This window comes from Sitophilus oryzae, unplaced genomic scaffold (genome assembly GCF_002938485.1).
Source record: "Sitophilus oryzae breed Bouriz unplaced genomic scaffold, Soryzae_2.0 scaffold_1387_pilon_pilon, whole genome shotgun sequence".
Classification (NCBI taxonomy): domain Eukaryota; kingdom Metazoa; phylum Arthropoda; class Insecta; order Coleoptera; family Curculionidae; genus Sitophilus; species Sitophilus oryzae.
In genome coordinates this window covers 572,824-585,899 of record NW_022146045.1, presented here as the reverse complement: position 1 = coordinate 585,899, position 13,076 = coordinate 572,824, and the positions used below count along the sequence as shown (strand labels likewise).

The following is a 13,076-nucleotide window of genomic DNA, read 5'->3' as shown; positions in this document are numbered from 1 at the left end:
ACTTCCTCCTTGAGATTCCTAGTTCTTGTTCCTAAATATTTAAAACATCACTTGTTCTACACTCTGATCATAGATCACGAGTTTGCAACTTCTAGGCTATTGTAAGGGATTTTTTTCATGGATATTTGCGTATTAAATAGTTTTGCTCTTTGTTAGAGCTTATACAGAAGCTTTTGTAAGTTATCCTCGTTTTCAGATATGATTACTGCATCGTCAGCATAGCATATTATTTTTATTTCTTTTAAAACAAATCAACTACAACAATAACCTCACAGCCTATTTAGTATCAATCGGCCAACTTAACGTCTTTGATATTGAATTTTAAATGACGATATAACGACATAAGATGTTCGCCAGACAGTCTCAGAGCTTTGTCTAAAGCCAGTATTTGAGGCGGTTTTCCAGAGGTTAGTTCTTGATCTCCGATGTCAGTAGTTATAAAGTTAATGGCGTTAATAATTGATCTCGGTGCACTCAGTGATGAGGTGTATTCCATTTTCCACACAGAATCTGCATTCGCCGTTGTTTCTTAGCTTCAATCTACTAAGGTGTTCATTGAGGAGACCTGTTAAAAACTCTGTGACAATCCAAAGATTGTTGTTACTTAAATAAAAAAAAACCTTTGATTTTTCTTGGTCGTAAGCCCTGAGAAATTGCTTCGAGATTCTTCAGTTCCGATTTAAGCTGGTTTCCGCATGGAAAGCAGAACGGTTTTGATCCAGTTAGTGGAGTGTTCGCTCCTTTTCTATATCTTTCGCTTTTTTTTATTACCTTCTATTCGTTGGTGAGATATCACTCATTGTAGGAAAACTTTATTTTCTCATTGTTTGGCCAACTTCGAATTGATGATTAGTAAGTTGATCGCTCTTAGGGCTTATCTACAAGACATCGCACAAGACGGCTATCTTTTTTTCCGATTGCTCCTATCTAAGATAAGTTATACGCATCTTTAGATAGCGTAGATTTCTGCATGAAACCAGGAAAGCATCAGTATACCAAGTTATGGTATGGCCTTTTAACTGCTGAGCAAACATTTCCCTTTTCCAATTGTTTTTGTTGCATTGTCGGAGTACAAGTGTCGATAATTCCTCTAAATGGATTTTGAAGTCGACTGACTGTCGAATGGATACTGTGGCTCCATTATAGTTTAAAAAACGATCGTAAGTAAGTCTATTTTTGAGATTGCATAGACCCAAAGACTAATTACTCTTTTTTTTTGCTATCTGGGATGAAAACAACCACATCAAGATGAAAAAGGATGGGGGTCCAATATGTCTTTCAGTGTCGTGCAAGGCAAGAAGTTGTAAAGGCTGTACAACTTAGTACAGTTGTTATATCTTGACCTCCATTTTTGTAAAATGTCACTAGGTTTAGAATCCAATAAAAACCAATTTTTCAATGGCTCCTTGCTTGTAAACAAATCTTCCAACAGTTTTTGTTGTACTACCTTGCGTATTTATGTAATAACGTAAAACCCACTAGCAGGGATTGACCAGAGAGCAAGTTAAGTAAATAGTCAATAAGGCTAAGTAAATAGGAAAAAAACACCGTTAAAACATATAGGTACTGCAATATTGACTTAATGTATTAATGAATAATCTTAGACACAACTCAGACAGTGTTAAGCATAACTTATGACTGGTTAATGAACTAAACGCTTTAGTTTACGCAAATACTTCAGTGAAATTGGAATTTAAATTTTACAAGTACAAATGCAGAAATGTAGAAAACAAACTCAAACAGATGTGTTTTTTCTATGAATCATTAACAACCAATAAAAAAGAAATTATTGTTCACACAATATAGTTAAAAAGAATAACGACATTTCTAACTACTTCATAATTTGAATTAATTAACCTTCTACAAATCTTTTAGACACTATATAGTTTTCAACTTTGGAAAGCCCCATGAGATTGGCATTTAGCTCCCTTCAATAAATCATTTAATACGTTTATGATTTTTATTAGCAAACAAATTGCCAAGGCAAATTAAGTTATATGGCATAGAAATTTTATGGTGATTTTTGAAAATTGTTGCAGATGACACAATACTTTCGGTTCAAATGTAGGAACTTGATTAGTATAACCAACTCGCTTAGGCTGACATTTTTATTAATATTTTTTATAAATAGAGTCAAATTTGACGAACAATAGGGATTAGATTTTATGAGTTAAGTATTGGTCTATTGCATTGCGACCGCGACGTATGTAGATCTATTGTTGTTCTCTTCAGGGGGTAATTCTATATAAAAAAAAATTCTAAGAAAGTTTTTATAAGCATGGGTCCGCAAATGTGTTGGTTAAGATACAGGCTGTTAAAGTGATTTTTATTAAAAATAGGGTTTTGTAATTATTTTAAATATCCTGTAATCCTAATCTTGAAAATTTTCAATATTATTTCTAGTACAATATGATCGAGAAAAAATGGTGTTAGTGATGGGTATGAAATAAGGATTGCTGTCATTTTATATTAAATTTATATGGGGAATGTCATCGATGTTCATTTCCAAGCCAACTGGATGCCATTTTTTTTCGATCATGCGGTATTATATACTATTTATTATATGATTATTAAATCGGAATTAAAAAATGACTCTAAAAATATTAAATTGGTATTAAGAAGTATTTAATAATTAGTATATATGAGTTGGATTGATAATTTATTATTATTTGTAAAATAATTAATCCAATTACGCTAGTGTCATAGAGCGTTGAAAAAGAAATGTATATTTCTTTTTCTGGTCCCTTAAGTAATTGTAAACTGCAATTCCCAGTGGATATGCCAAGAATGTACAACTTTGAGAAACATCTCAATGTAGTATTGAGCAATAAAAAGGATTGGAAGAGAGAAACGTCTGCTCAGCAGTTAAAAGACCATACCATAACTTGGTATACTGATGCTTCCAAAACCAATGCGGGAACAGGGATCGGAGTATTTGGGTCGAGAACTAAATACTCCGAACCAATGGGTATCCACCCTAGCATCCTACAGGCAGAAATCTACGCTATCGATAGATGCGTACAACTCATCTTAGATAGGAACTATCGGAAACAAGAAATAGCCATCTTATCTGATAGTCAAGCAGCGTTAAAAGCGATCAACTCAGTATCAATCAATTCGAAATTGGTCAAAGAATGCATAGAGAAGCTGAATAAATTAGGCAAAGCAAAGAAAGTCCTCCTACTCTAGGTGCCTGCTCACCAAGGGATAGAAGGCAATGAAAAGCAAATGATCTAGCTAGAAAAGGAGCGAACACTCCACTAACTGGACCAGAACCATTCTGCTTCCCAAGTGGTAACAAACTAAAGGCGGAACTTGGAAGACTTGGCAAAACTTGGAAGACACCATCCGCAACCTGGAATGGGAATCTTGCAACGGTCTAAGACCCTCGAAGAAGTTTCTGAGGGCTTACGACCAAGAAAAATCAAGATCTTTTTGGATTTAAGTAAGAACAATCTTCGGATTGTCAGAGGGGTTTTAACAGGACACTGTCTCCTCAATGAACACCTCAGTAGATTAAAACCAAGAAGAAACGGCGAATGCAGATTCTGTGGGGAAGATGGTGAAACACCAGTACACCTCATCACTGAGTGCGCCGAGACGACAACCATTCGTGCCATGAACTTTGGTACGACTGATATTGGAGATGGGGAACTACCCTCTGTAAAACCGTCCAAGATACTGGCTTTTGTCAAAGCCCTGGGACTGTATGATGAGTTATAACTCAAGAAAGGGGGAAATAATAAAGTCGCAGTGATTAACCCCCCTCCCACTCATTCTAAATTCTAAATTCTATGTAATTGTACGGCCAAACTGTCGCCGGTAGTGCCAGTTACGATTCTTGTTTTTATGAAACGTAAATTGTGCTTGTGGTTCGTTCAAATGAATGAATCGTAGGAGTCGATTCATTATGAGAAATTGAATCGTGTAATTCGATTCACTAAAAAGAATCGTAATGCCCATCATTACAGTGTATCAGTTTATCACAAGTGATTGAGGTTTTACATTTTATCAATGGATCCAAATTCTTTGGAACGTTGTATTAGGCAAATATACTCAAGATGATTTGACATTGCCGTGACTGACATTTTACTCAGTTTCATAACTTTCTCAATTCCTCATAACTTTACTATTAGGGAAACTGGAAAATGATTTTGAACAACGTAAATAATATGCAGGGTGAGTTTCCTACGATGTTCTCGATGTTCGATATCTTGGAAACTACTGAAGATATAGAGAGTCGGTTAAATGAGGAAAGAATTGCAGTTTTGTGGGGTCATAAATATGCGCCTTTCAGATTTTTGAAAAAGTTCATGACTTACTAGATATTTAAAAAAAACAAATTTTGGCTATTTTAAAAATTGTCCTTAATTCCATTATAATCTATTTTAGACAAAAAGTTTTCAGATAAAAGTTGTAGATAATCACATCCCTAATGAGTTTGTGTTCTCCGATTTTTTCTAAAGCCTTTCATTTTTGACATATGACACAAATATATGTTTTTTTAAATAGAAACCATAGTTGGCCATGACTTATAATATGTTTTTTTACAAAATTACCGAGTTATGACCAATTCTTATCTTTCTTGACTAATTTTACTTAGTTAGCCATGGAAACAAGTTCAATCGTCGTTGCTCTCAGAAATGTGAAACTGTCACATCCAAACTTTGTAAATTAAAATAAACAAAAATTGTAAATATTAATTTTTCAAATGAAGAAAAGTGTGTAGGGTTCAACTTTTCTTGGCCATACAGTTTCGAGGATACATTGACCGGTGAACCGTTACACTGAACCAAAAGTCGACATAAATATAATGAAAAAGTTCATTGGGTCAAAATGTCCTTGTACCTTTTCAGTTGTCCACCCGGCCTCCTCTTACCGTCTACAAGCCAAAGATTATTTATATCATAATTATGTAGACTTAGGAATAGAAAGAGGTGGACCAATTGCATGGACCTCCTCGATCAACCCTAATTTATGTCATATATCGAAATCTCGTTTTTTTTATCTGAAAAAATAAAAAAGTTATAGGGGGTAAGCCACTTTTGAGACGCACCCGGTATACCGAGGTAAAAAATATGAAATGTAAAACATCTTATCAGAATGTTTTACCAATTAAAACGATTCAGAATCAGAGTCCTGTTTAATTTTTGGAAGATTTTTTACGTTTATCGTTGCAACAAAAGACTGTGCGAAAATTTCCAGTAGTAACATTTCGACTACTTTACCGGAGAATGTAAGAAAATGCAAGGCATTCGACCTTCTTTGGAATTATCGAATGCTTTTGGTAGAAAAAAGGAGAAAAAAATTGACGTATGGACACGTACGACCGCTAAATGGAAAAGATGGGTCGACAGAGGCGGCGGAATTTAACAAAATTAATTGAAACTGATTAACCTTTACATTGATGTGTTACATAAATAGCTACTTCTGCAGTAATCATGCGATGTAAGAAATTGCCTGTGTACAACAGTACATCTATTATTATTTAATGATTTAAACGTTTTTTATAATCGACTTCAATATAAATATTACAATCAATGTTCAATAAATTAATGTCTTTCTATATAAAATATTTTTCTAAACTTTATATACCGGGTGCGTCTCAAAAGTGGCTCACGCCTATAACTTTTTTATTTTTTTCAGATAAAAAAACGATATTTGGTACGTTAGTATACGACATAAATTAGGACTGATTGACGTATTCAATTGTTTTTGGTCACTGCTTGTTTCACCGGAAATGACTACAACTTTTGATTTTTAAATGGCGCCCCCGATATATTTCTAGTATATACGATAGAAAATGACACTCTCAATAGAATGACATATCCTATGTTAACTTTTGACATTTTCGCATAAAGTTTATTTGAAATTGTCACATGCGGATCATAACGACAATTTGATTCGAAATACCAAGCGTGTGGTACCAAATTATTCGTCCAATGCTGCTTGATTAAAACTTAGTGTTTTTAACACAGCCATAAGTCACACTCTAGATTGAAATTTTAGATACGATTATTTTTTAATCGAAAATGTCAAAAGTTGACATATATGATAATATGTCATTTTATTCAGAGTATCATTTTGTATCAAATAAAGTAGAAATATATCGAGAGTACCATTTAAAAATCAAAAATTGTAGTAATTTCCGGTGAAACAGGAAGTGACCAAAACCAATTGAATACGTCAATCAATCCTAATTTATGTCATATACACTAACATACCAAATCTCGTTTTTTTATCTCAAAAAATAAAAAAGTTGTAGGGGTGAGTCACTTTTGAGACGCACCCGGTATAGTGTCCGATATATAAGAATGCACTTACAGGGCTCTCAAAAACGAGAAAAAAAAACAAAGGTGATTAAACTAGAGTAACGCCTTTTTGAAACTTACAACTATACTTGTATAGTATTCCAGAATAATAAAAATAATATTGAATTCAGAAGCTATTGATTTGGGTTTTAATTTACATATATCCCACTATTATGACAAGTATTTCAGCCAATTTTAGTATGAATAGTTTTGATAGAGACACTACCATAAAATACAAGAGACCTTTAATAAGTAAAAAAAGGGCGAAAATGTACATTCTTTTACTCAGTTTTATACAGGTACCGACGAAAAGTTATTACTCATCAAACCAGTTAAAAATATGTAGGTGGCGCCCCCCTTCAAGTAGGAGTCATATTGATACCAATTTTTATCCAAATAAGGACGTTAGTTCGGCAATTTTGAGAACCACTAAATCTTTTCTGGGTTGAAACTCTTGTAAATTTAATTTACTATCTATACTGCCATATTATCAAGAAATTATATTTTTTAACTAAAATCTTAAAAAATCAAAAATGAGAAAAGAAATTAAAAATTTTCAATTATTTTTCACGAAAAACCTCATAATCGTGTTTCTGGTGTCGCAATATACTACCTCTAAAAATATATGCACTTATTTAAGACTCACCCTGTATAGGGTGTGTGTATCTATACATGTATATTTTATTCAAATATATATACTCTACTATAGGGTGTTGCAAAAAACATGTGCCATCTCTCGTGGCAGAGAGATTCCTCACGTAAAAATAAGAATTATTTTTCATATCAACATAGGTCCGATTCTGCTTTGTTTCGTAGCTACAGGGTGTTAAAGTCTTAATATATTTTCGATTTATTATAATTTTTTTCCAAATACTTTTAGGGTTTTGAATGAAATTTTGAGGATAAATTACTATAAATGCGACATATTTTAAAGTTAAAAAGTGCCGACATATTCACCAGGGACGTTCATATGGGTTATCACTGGAATATTTTCTTAAAAAAGCATGTACGCCACTGTCTTTTTTCTCTTGTTAGCGAATAAGCAGTTTAATGCCGATTAAAGATTGTTTTGATATTAAATATTATGATATAAAATTAAAGTCTTTTGATATTTTGTCGATTTCGGCGTACTTGATTTTAATATCATTAACTTTTTTTTTAAATAAGTACTCATTGATTCCTCATCAAAAAAATATGAAAAGAAGTTCCTATAAACATGGGTATGGAAATGCATAGTTTTTAGAGTTACAAGATGTTAAAACTTTTAAAATTAGTTTTTTGTAATTATCTCAAATACCATTACTTTTTATTTGAAATTGTTTAATAATAATATTTAATAATAAATTGGGTAAAATATATAATTTAATAATTTTATATTTATTTTAATTTTATTAATTGTGATTAATAAAATTGCGTTTATCTCATAAAGGCGGCCGAATTCGATAAAATATCAAGATATAACTTTTAATTGGCATTAAAGGATCTACACAATTTTGATATCAAAAGAAAAAAAGTCGCGTGACGCACATGTTTTTTTTGAGAAATATTTCCGTAATAACCCATATGCACGTCCCTGATGAATTAATCAACACTATTTTAGCAATAAAATATGTAGTACTTATAGTAATTTTTACCCTCAAAATTTCATTTGAATCACTGAAAGTACTTGGAAGAAAATTATAATAAATCGAAAGATTATTAAAATTTTAACACCCTGTAACTACGAAGCAAAACCGGACCTACGTTGATATGAAAACTCACCCTAAATCTTATTTTTACGTGAGGAATCTCTCCACGAGAGATTGCACATGTTTTTGAAACACCCTGTATACCATTATTTATAACATTTGATACAACCACACCCTACTTTATGTGTTCTATTTAGAAATAAACAATTTTATTAATTGCAAGTGGCAGTGTTTAAAAATATTTTTAATTCAGCCATGTTAACTAACATAACTAGAAGTTAAATATGAACTGTAATAAAACTAGAAAATCCTATTAAACGTTTTCAAACAAATACAGTATTATAATGAAGTACTACCCGAGACCCGACGAGCGATTGGCAAACCGCAAAAACTATCAGCCTCGTATTACGACGTTTAATTGTTGTTGCACAGAGATGGTACGTACGATGGTACCTTCGATCCGACGTAAGTACTTACTTACACTCTGAACTTTAGCCGCAATGCCAAAATGAAGATGGGTAGTGCGAGGGAGGGGGCTAAATGTCAGTACCAAAAGATGTTTACTTGGTTCGTAGGGAGCTAGATCCGTATAAAAGCCAAATCGGCTATCCTAATCAGTCAGTTGCAAAAATACCTTGTGGGGAATTTTTAAATCTATTCCAAAAAAAATTGCAAAAATGAAAATGGTGAGTGATACCTACTTCTGGTGGATTAGTGTGTGCTTAATATTAACTGGAACCTTTACGATGTGGAACAGTGTTTTTAGTGGATTAGTTTTGTTATTATTGCTATATTTTTGTTTTATTAAAGTTAATTAATTATGTTAATTCTTTTTCAGTTCGTTGTTTTCTTCGCTATTTTCGCTGTAGCTTTGGCAGCTCCACAAAATCCGGCCGATGTACAGGCTCAAGTACTGAGATACGAAAATGACAACATTGGCGTTGAAGGATACAATTTTAAGTAAGTTATTAATATTCTTATTATTATTAACATTTCTTCAGAATATTTTAATATAACACAAAATTCTTGAAGCTTAGTTTTCTTATTTGTCCTATTAACATTAATATGTTTTTTTATATTTAGTTTAGTCTGTCTTTCAAAAGTATAGAAACAAATATGTAAAGTTTGATTCATCATTTTGAGATTAATCATACCAAACATATTTATTTTTAAAATAAGTGGTGAAATATTGTAACTTCATAATTTTTTATAGCTTTATATGAATACTGTATGTACCTATTCTATAGGTCATAAACCAATATTCTGCATCTTTCATTATGACAGAAAACCAAATAATAAAAAAAAATATTTTATAATATTTATACAGAACAGGGTGTCTTAAATGAATGGAAATATTTTCATAGCTGGTAGATCTTGATAAAAGAAACATATTTTCTCTTTACCGTTCAAATAAGTCCAAAATAACCGAAATATTTTACTTTGAAAATTTGAAAAAAAAAATTTTTTTTTGCTTAATTTTGAGAACCATTTCTGGGTTTTCTTTCTTGTAAATTTAATCTACTACCTATGTTCTCATATTATGAAGAAATTATGATTTTTAACTAAAACTAAAAAAAATCGATTTTTTTTCAAAAAAATCAAAATTTTCAATTTTTTCCCGAAAAAAAAAATAAAATAGGGGTGTACCTGGGCTCAAAATATACTACCACTAAAAACATTTGCACTTATTTAAGACTCACCCTGTATATTATGTATGGGGCCGAGACTTTGTGCCTTTTTTCTTTTTTTTTATTCAAATAAAAAGTTGATATAGTAAAACAATATAACTTTATGTGTGTGGAAGATTTGACAAAACATTTTTGAAAGTATACGAACATGTATGCTATGCATAAAAAATAAATTAGTGTTTATGAAACATTTTTTAGAATTTTCGTTTTTAATTTCTGCGTGTGAGAAAATACCCAGAAAAATATAATAACGATTCTAAGCAACAATATTAAATGATATTAAAAAAACAACCTATAATTAATGAACCTATTATTTCAGTTTCTATGATACTAAAATTTACTATGCTGGATCTCGTCGAGCTACTTATTATGTCTCATAATGATGGTTAATCAAAAATAACCAATTTTTGATAAATTATTAGTTATTAAACTAAAAACATGAAAACTACCGTTTATTTAAGTATTATACAGGCAGGGAAATCTGGTTTACAGTAGATATACCGTGTGGTCGAATGAAATCAATGAATCATTTAACAAAAAAGAACGAAAAGTTAAACTTTTAACTTTCGCCACTAATTATACTTCAAAATTTGGCAGTTAAGCTTCATACAGAACCTCGTAATTAGTGGAATAAATTAGTGGTTTCAATTACCATAAAAGTTTGTTCCTCTAATTAGAACGTAAGCATTCAGAACGTCAAAATTAATGGTAGGAATTTTCAATTAGTGTAGAAAGTAGAAAAAGTTACCAAACTTTTAACCTTTCCACTAACTATACTTCAAAATTTGCGAGGAATGTCATTTTGGCCTTTGATTATCATTTGTCAAGAAAAAATGTGGTTAGAAATCACAAGTTTATTGTTTAATAAACTAAATATTAGTCTTTTTCTATGGATATATATAACAACTGATTACTGCAAGCTGTTGCTAGGATATTCTATTAATTTTAATTGACGAGGTGGCTGCAATAATCAGGCAGCTCTATTTTAACAAATTCTGTAAGCCAAAGTAGAGAGCTCGAAAAGCTGCCCTGTTTTTGCTGCAACCGAAAGCAAAGTAGCTCCAAATAATGTTACCATTTATGTATTGTTGAATGAAGATACCTGATTGTTGCGAAGAACGATCGGACTATTTTTTAAAGAGCAATTCAGTAACTAGCTCATTTTCATAAAAAAGTGGAGCTGCCTGGTTATTGCAGCCATCCCTTCAATTGTGTTTTTTAGACATTGTGAATGATCATAAACTTAAAGGTATATAGTGTAATTAAAACCACTAATTTATTCCACTAATTGCGAGGTTATAAGCTAATTTTATTAGCCTATCTTTATAGATACTAAACTATTAAGTACAAAGCTTCATTCATAACCTCCCAATTAGTGGTATCAATTACACTTTATACTTTTTAGTTTACGATCATTCACAATGTCTAAAAAACACAATTGTAGGGGTGGCTGCAATAACCAGGCAGCTCTACTTTTTTATATATTATATCCTAGCAACAGCTTGCGGTAGTCTGTTGTCTCCATAGAGATAGCATAATATTTAGGTTATAACAAAATAAACTTTTGATTTCAAACCAAAATTTTTCTTGACGGGTGATAATCAAAGGCCAAAATGACATTCCTTGCAAATTTTGAAGTATAATTAGTGGAAAAGTCAAAAGTTTGTTAACTTTTTCCATTAATTGAAAATTACTACCACTAATTATGACGTTGTGAATGCTTACATTAAAATGAGGTGCACACATTTCTACGACTAATTGAAACTACTAATTTATTCCACTGATTTTGAGGCTCTGAATGAAACTTAAGAGTATAATTGCAATCACTAATTATGTATTCCACTAGTTTCAAGCTCCTGAAAGAAGCTTTATTTTATAGATATTTGCAATAATATTATGTTGTAGTGGATCCATCTTAACTAAAATAAATTTTGTTTGCTGATCACATGTTCAGACATGAAATACTCGAAGTAATATCATTCACAAGACAAACATTTTTTTCAGCTATGAAACAAGCAACGGAATCAGTCAACAGGAGCAAGGCACCCTCCAAAACGCCGGAAGCGAAAACGAAGTGATGCAAGTCCGTGGAAGTTTCTCCTATACTGGTCCAGATGGAGTCGTATACACCGTAACCTACATCGCTGACGAAAACGGATTCCAACCACAAGGAGCACATATACCCTCCAAATAATTTTTTGACTAAGTTAAATATAAACTAAAAGAAAAAGATGTTATTGGTTCAATAATGTTCTTTTGTGATTCTCATCTTCATCTTTTTAAAACTCATCGTTTACGAAGATTTGATTTTGGAAATCTTTGGTAAATGCGAGCTCTCTTATTTATGAACACTATCACACCTGTTTTGTAAATACACCCTTTTTATAATAATAAATCATTATTTTTATTAAATATCTACCTTGTTTTATTTCTAATTGTATAAAAAAACAACATAAATTCAAACTATGTCATATTATTACCATAGATAAAAGACTTACATAATAATTATTACTGTTATTCACTGAAGCTATTGAGTTTATATCAAACTACCAATTAAAATTTATTATAGATATTTGATATAACCTATAACTTTAAGAAATTTTGTATTATGTTTTCTGTCGCATGACTGATTGTGATTTTTGATACTCTTATTTAAAATTTAGCTAAACATTCACTCAATTCAGGGGCGCATATAGAGGAGTAATAGGGGTAATTACCCCTCCCAGAGAGATTTGTAAATAAGATAAAATGTGGTATAAAATAAAATTTATACAAAAGAAATTAATAAATATAAAATAATCAAAATAGAAAATCCAGGCCAATTCAGGTTTATTTTCTTTCAGTCACAATACCTTTTAGCGGAAATCTAATTTAAATTTAGTACACTATTTACATATTGCCACTATCCCTCCCAGTCTCAATCGCTAGATGCGCCACTGATTCAATCAATATAGCTCTATATATTATATCGAAATATATATACATTTTTATTATTTATGAGCGAATTCGATTTGGCATGGTTTATGCCATGCCATATATTGGATTTTCATCTAAAGTTTTAACACTCTGTAGTCTTTCTATTAATATAGCTCAAATTGATAAAATTCTTAACGTATAAGTGACAATAGTGCAATAACTTTAGCTAAGTACTCGTATTACTTACTAAAAGTTTTATATTTGGTACGCCTTTTTCTTTGTTAACTAGATGTTTAAGTTTTAGAATTTTACGTTATTGGTATATTTCAATATAAAGTATATTGTGAGTGCATCTTGTGAAGTTATATTTTGATCTGTCTTCAAGGTATTTCAAACTCTATAAAGTTTGGCGACCACAACCCACAACAGTCACAAAATTCAGAAATTTAATCATTTAGATAAAATCAGTAATG

General features: G+C 31.3%; 1 protein-coding gene across 1 annotated transcript; it reads left to right on the top strand.

Annotated features, from left to right (window-relative positions):
- The first annotated feature begins 8,457 nt into the window (after window positions 1-8,457).
- On the top strand, window positions 8,458-12,060 carry LOC115875436 (flexible cuticle protein 12-like). The gene is made up of 3 exons (XM_030890891.1): window positions 8,458-8,685; window positions 8,838-8,959; window positions 11,692-12,060. The coding sequence occupies exons 1-3, from the start codon at window positions 8,677-8,679 to the stop codon at window positions 11,879-11,881; spliced, it is 321 nt and encodes a 106-aa protein (XP_030746751.1). The 5' UTR covers window positions 8,458-8,676; the 3' UTR covers window positions 11,882-12,060.
- The last annotated feature ends 1,016 nt before the right edge of the window (window positions 12,061-13,076 follow it).

Coding starts and splice junctions, on each gene's coding strand:
- LOC115875436 (XM_030890891.1), top strand. Junction 8,960..11,691: donor GTTGAAGGATACAATTTTAA/GTAAGTTATTAA, acceptor CATTTTTTTCAG/CTATGAAACAAGCAACGGAA.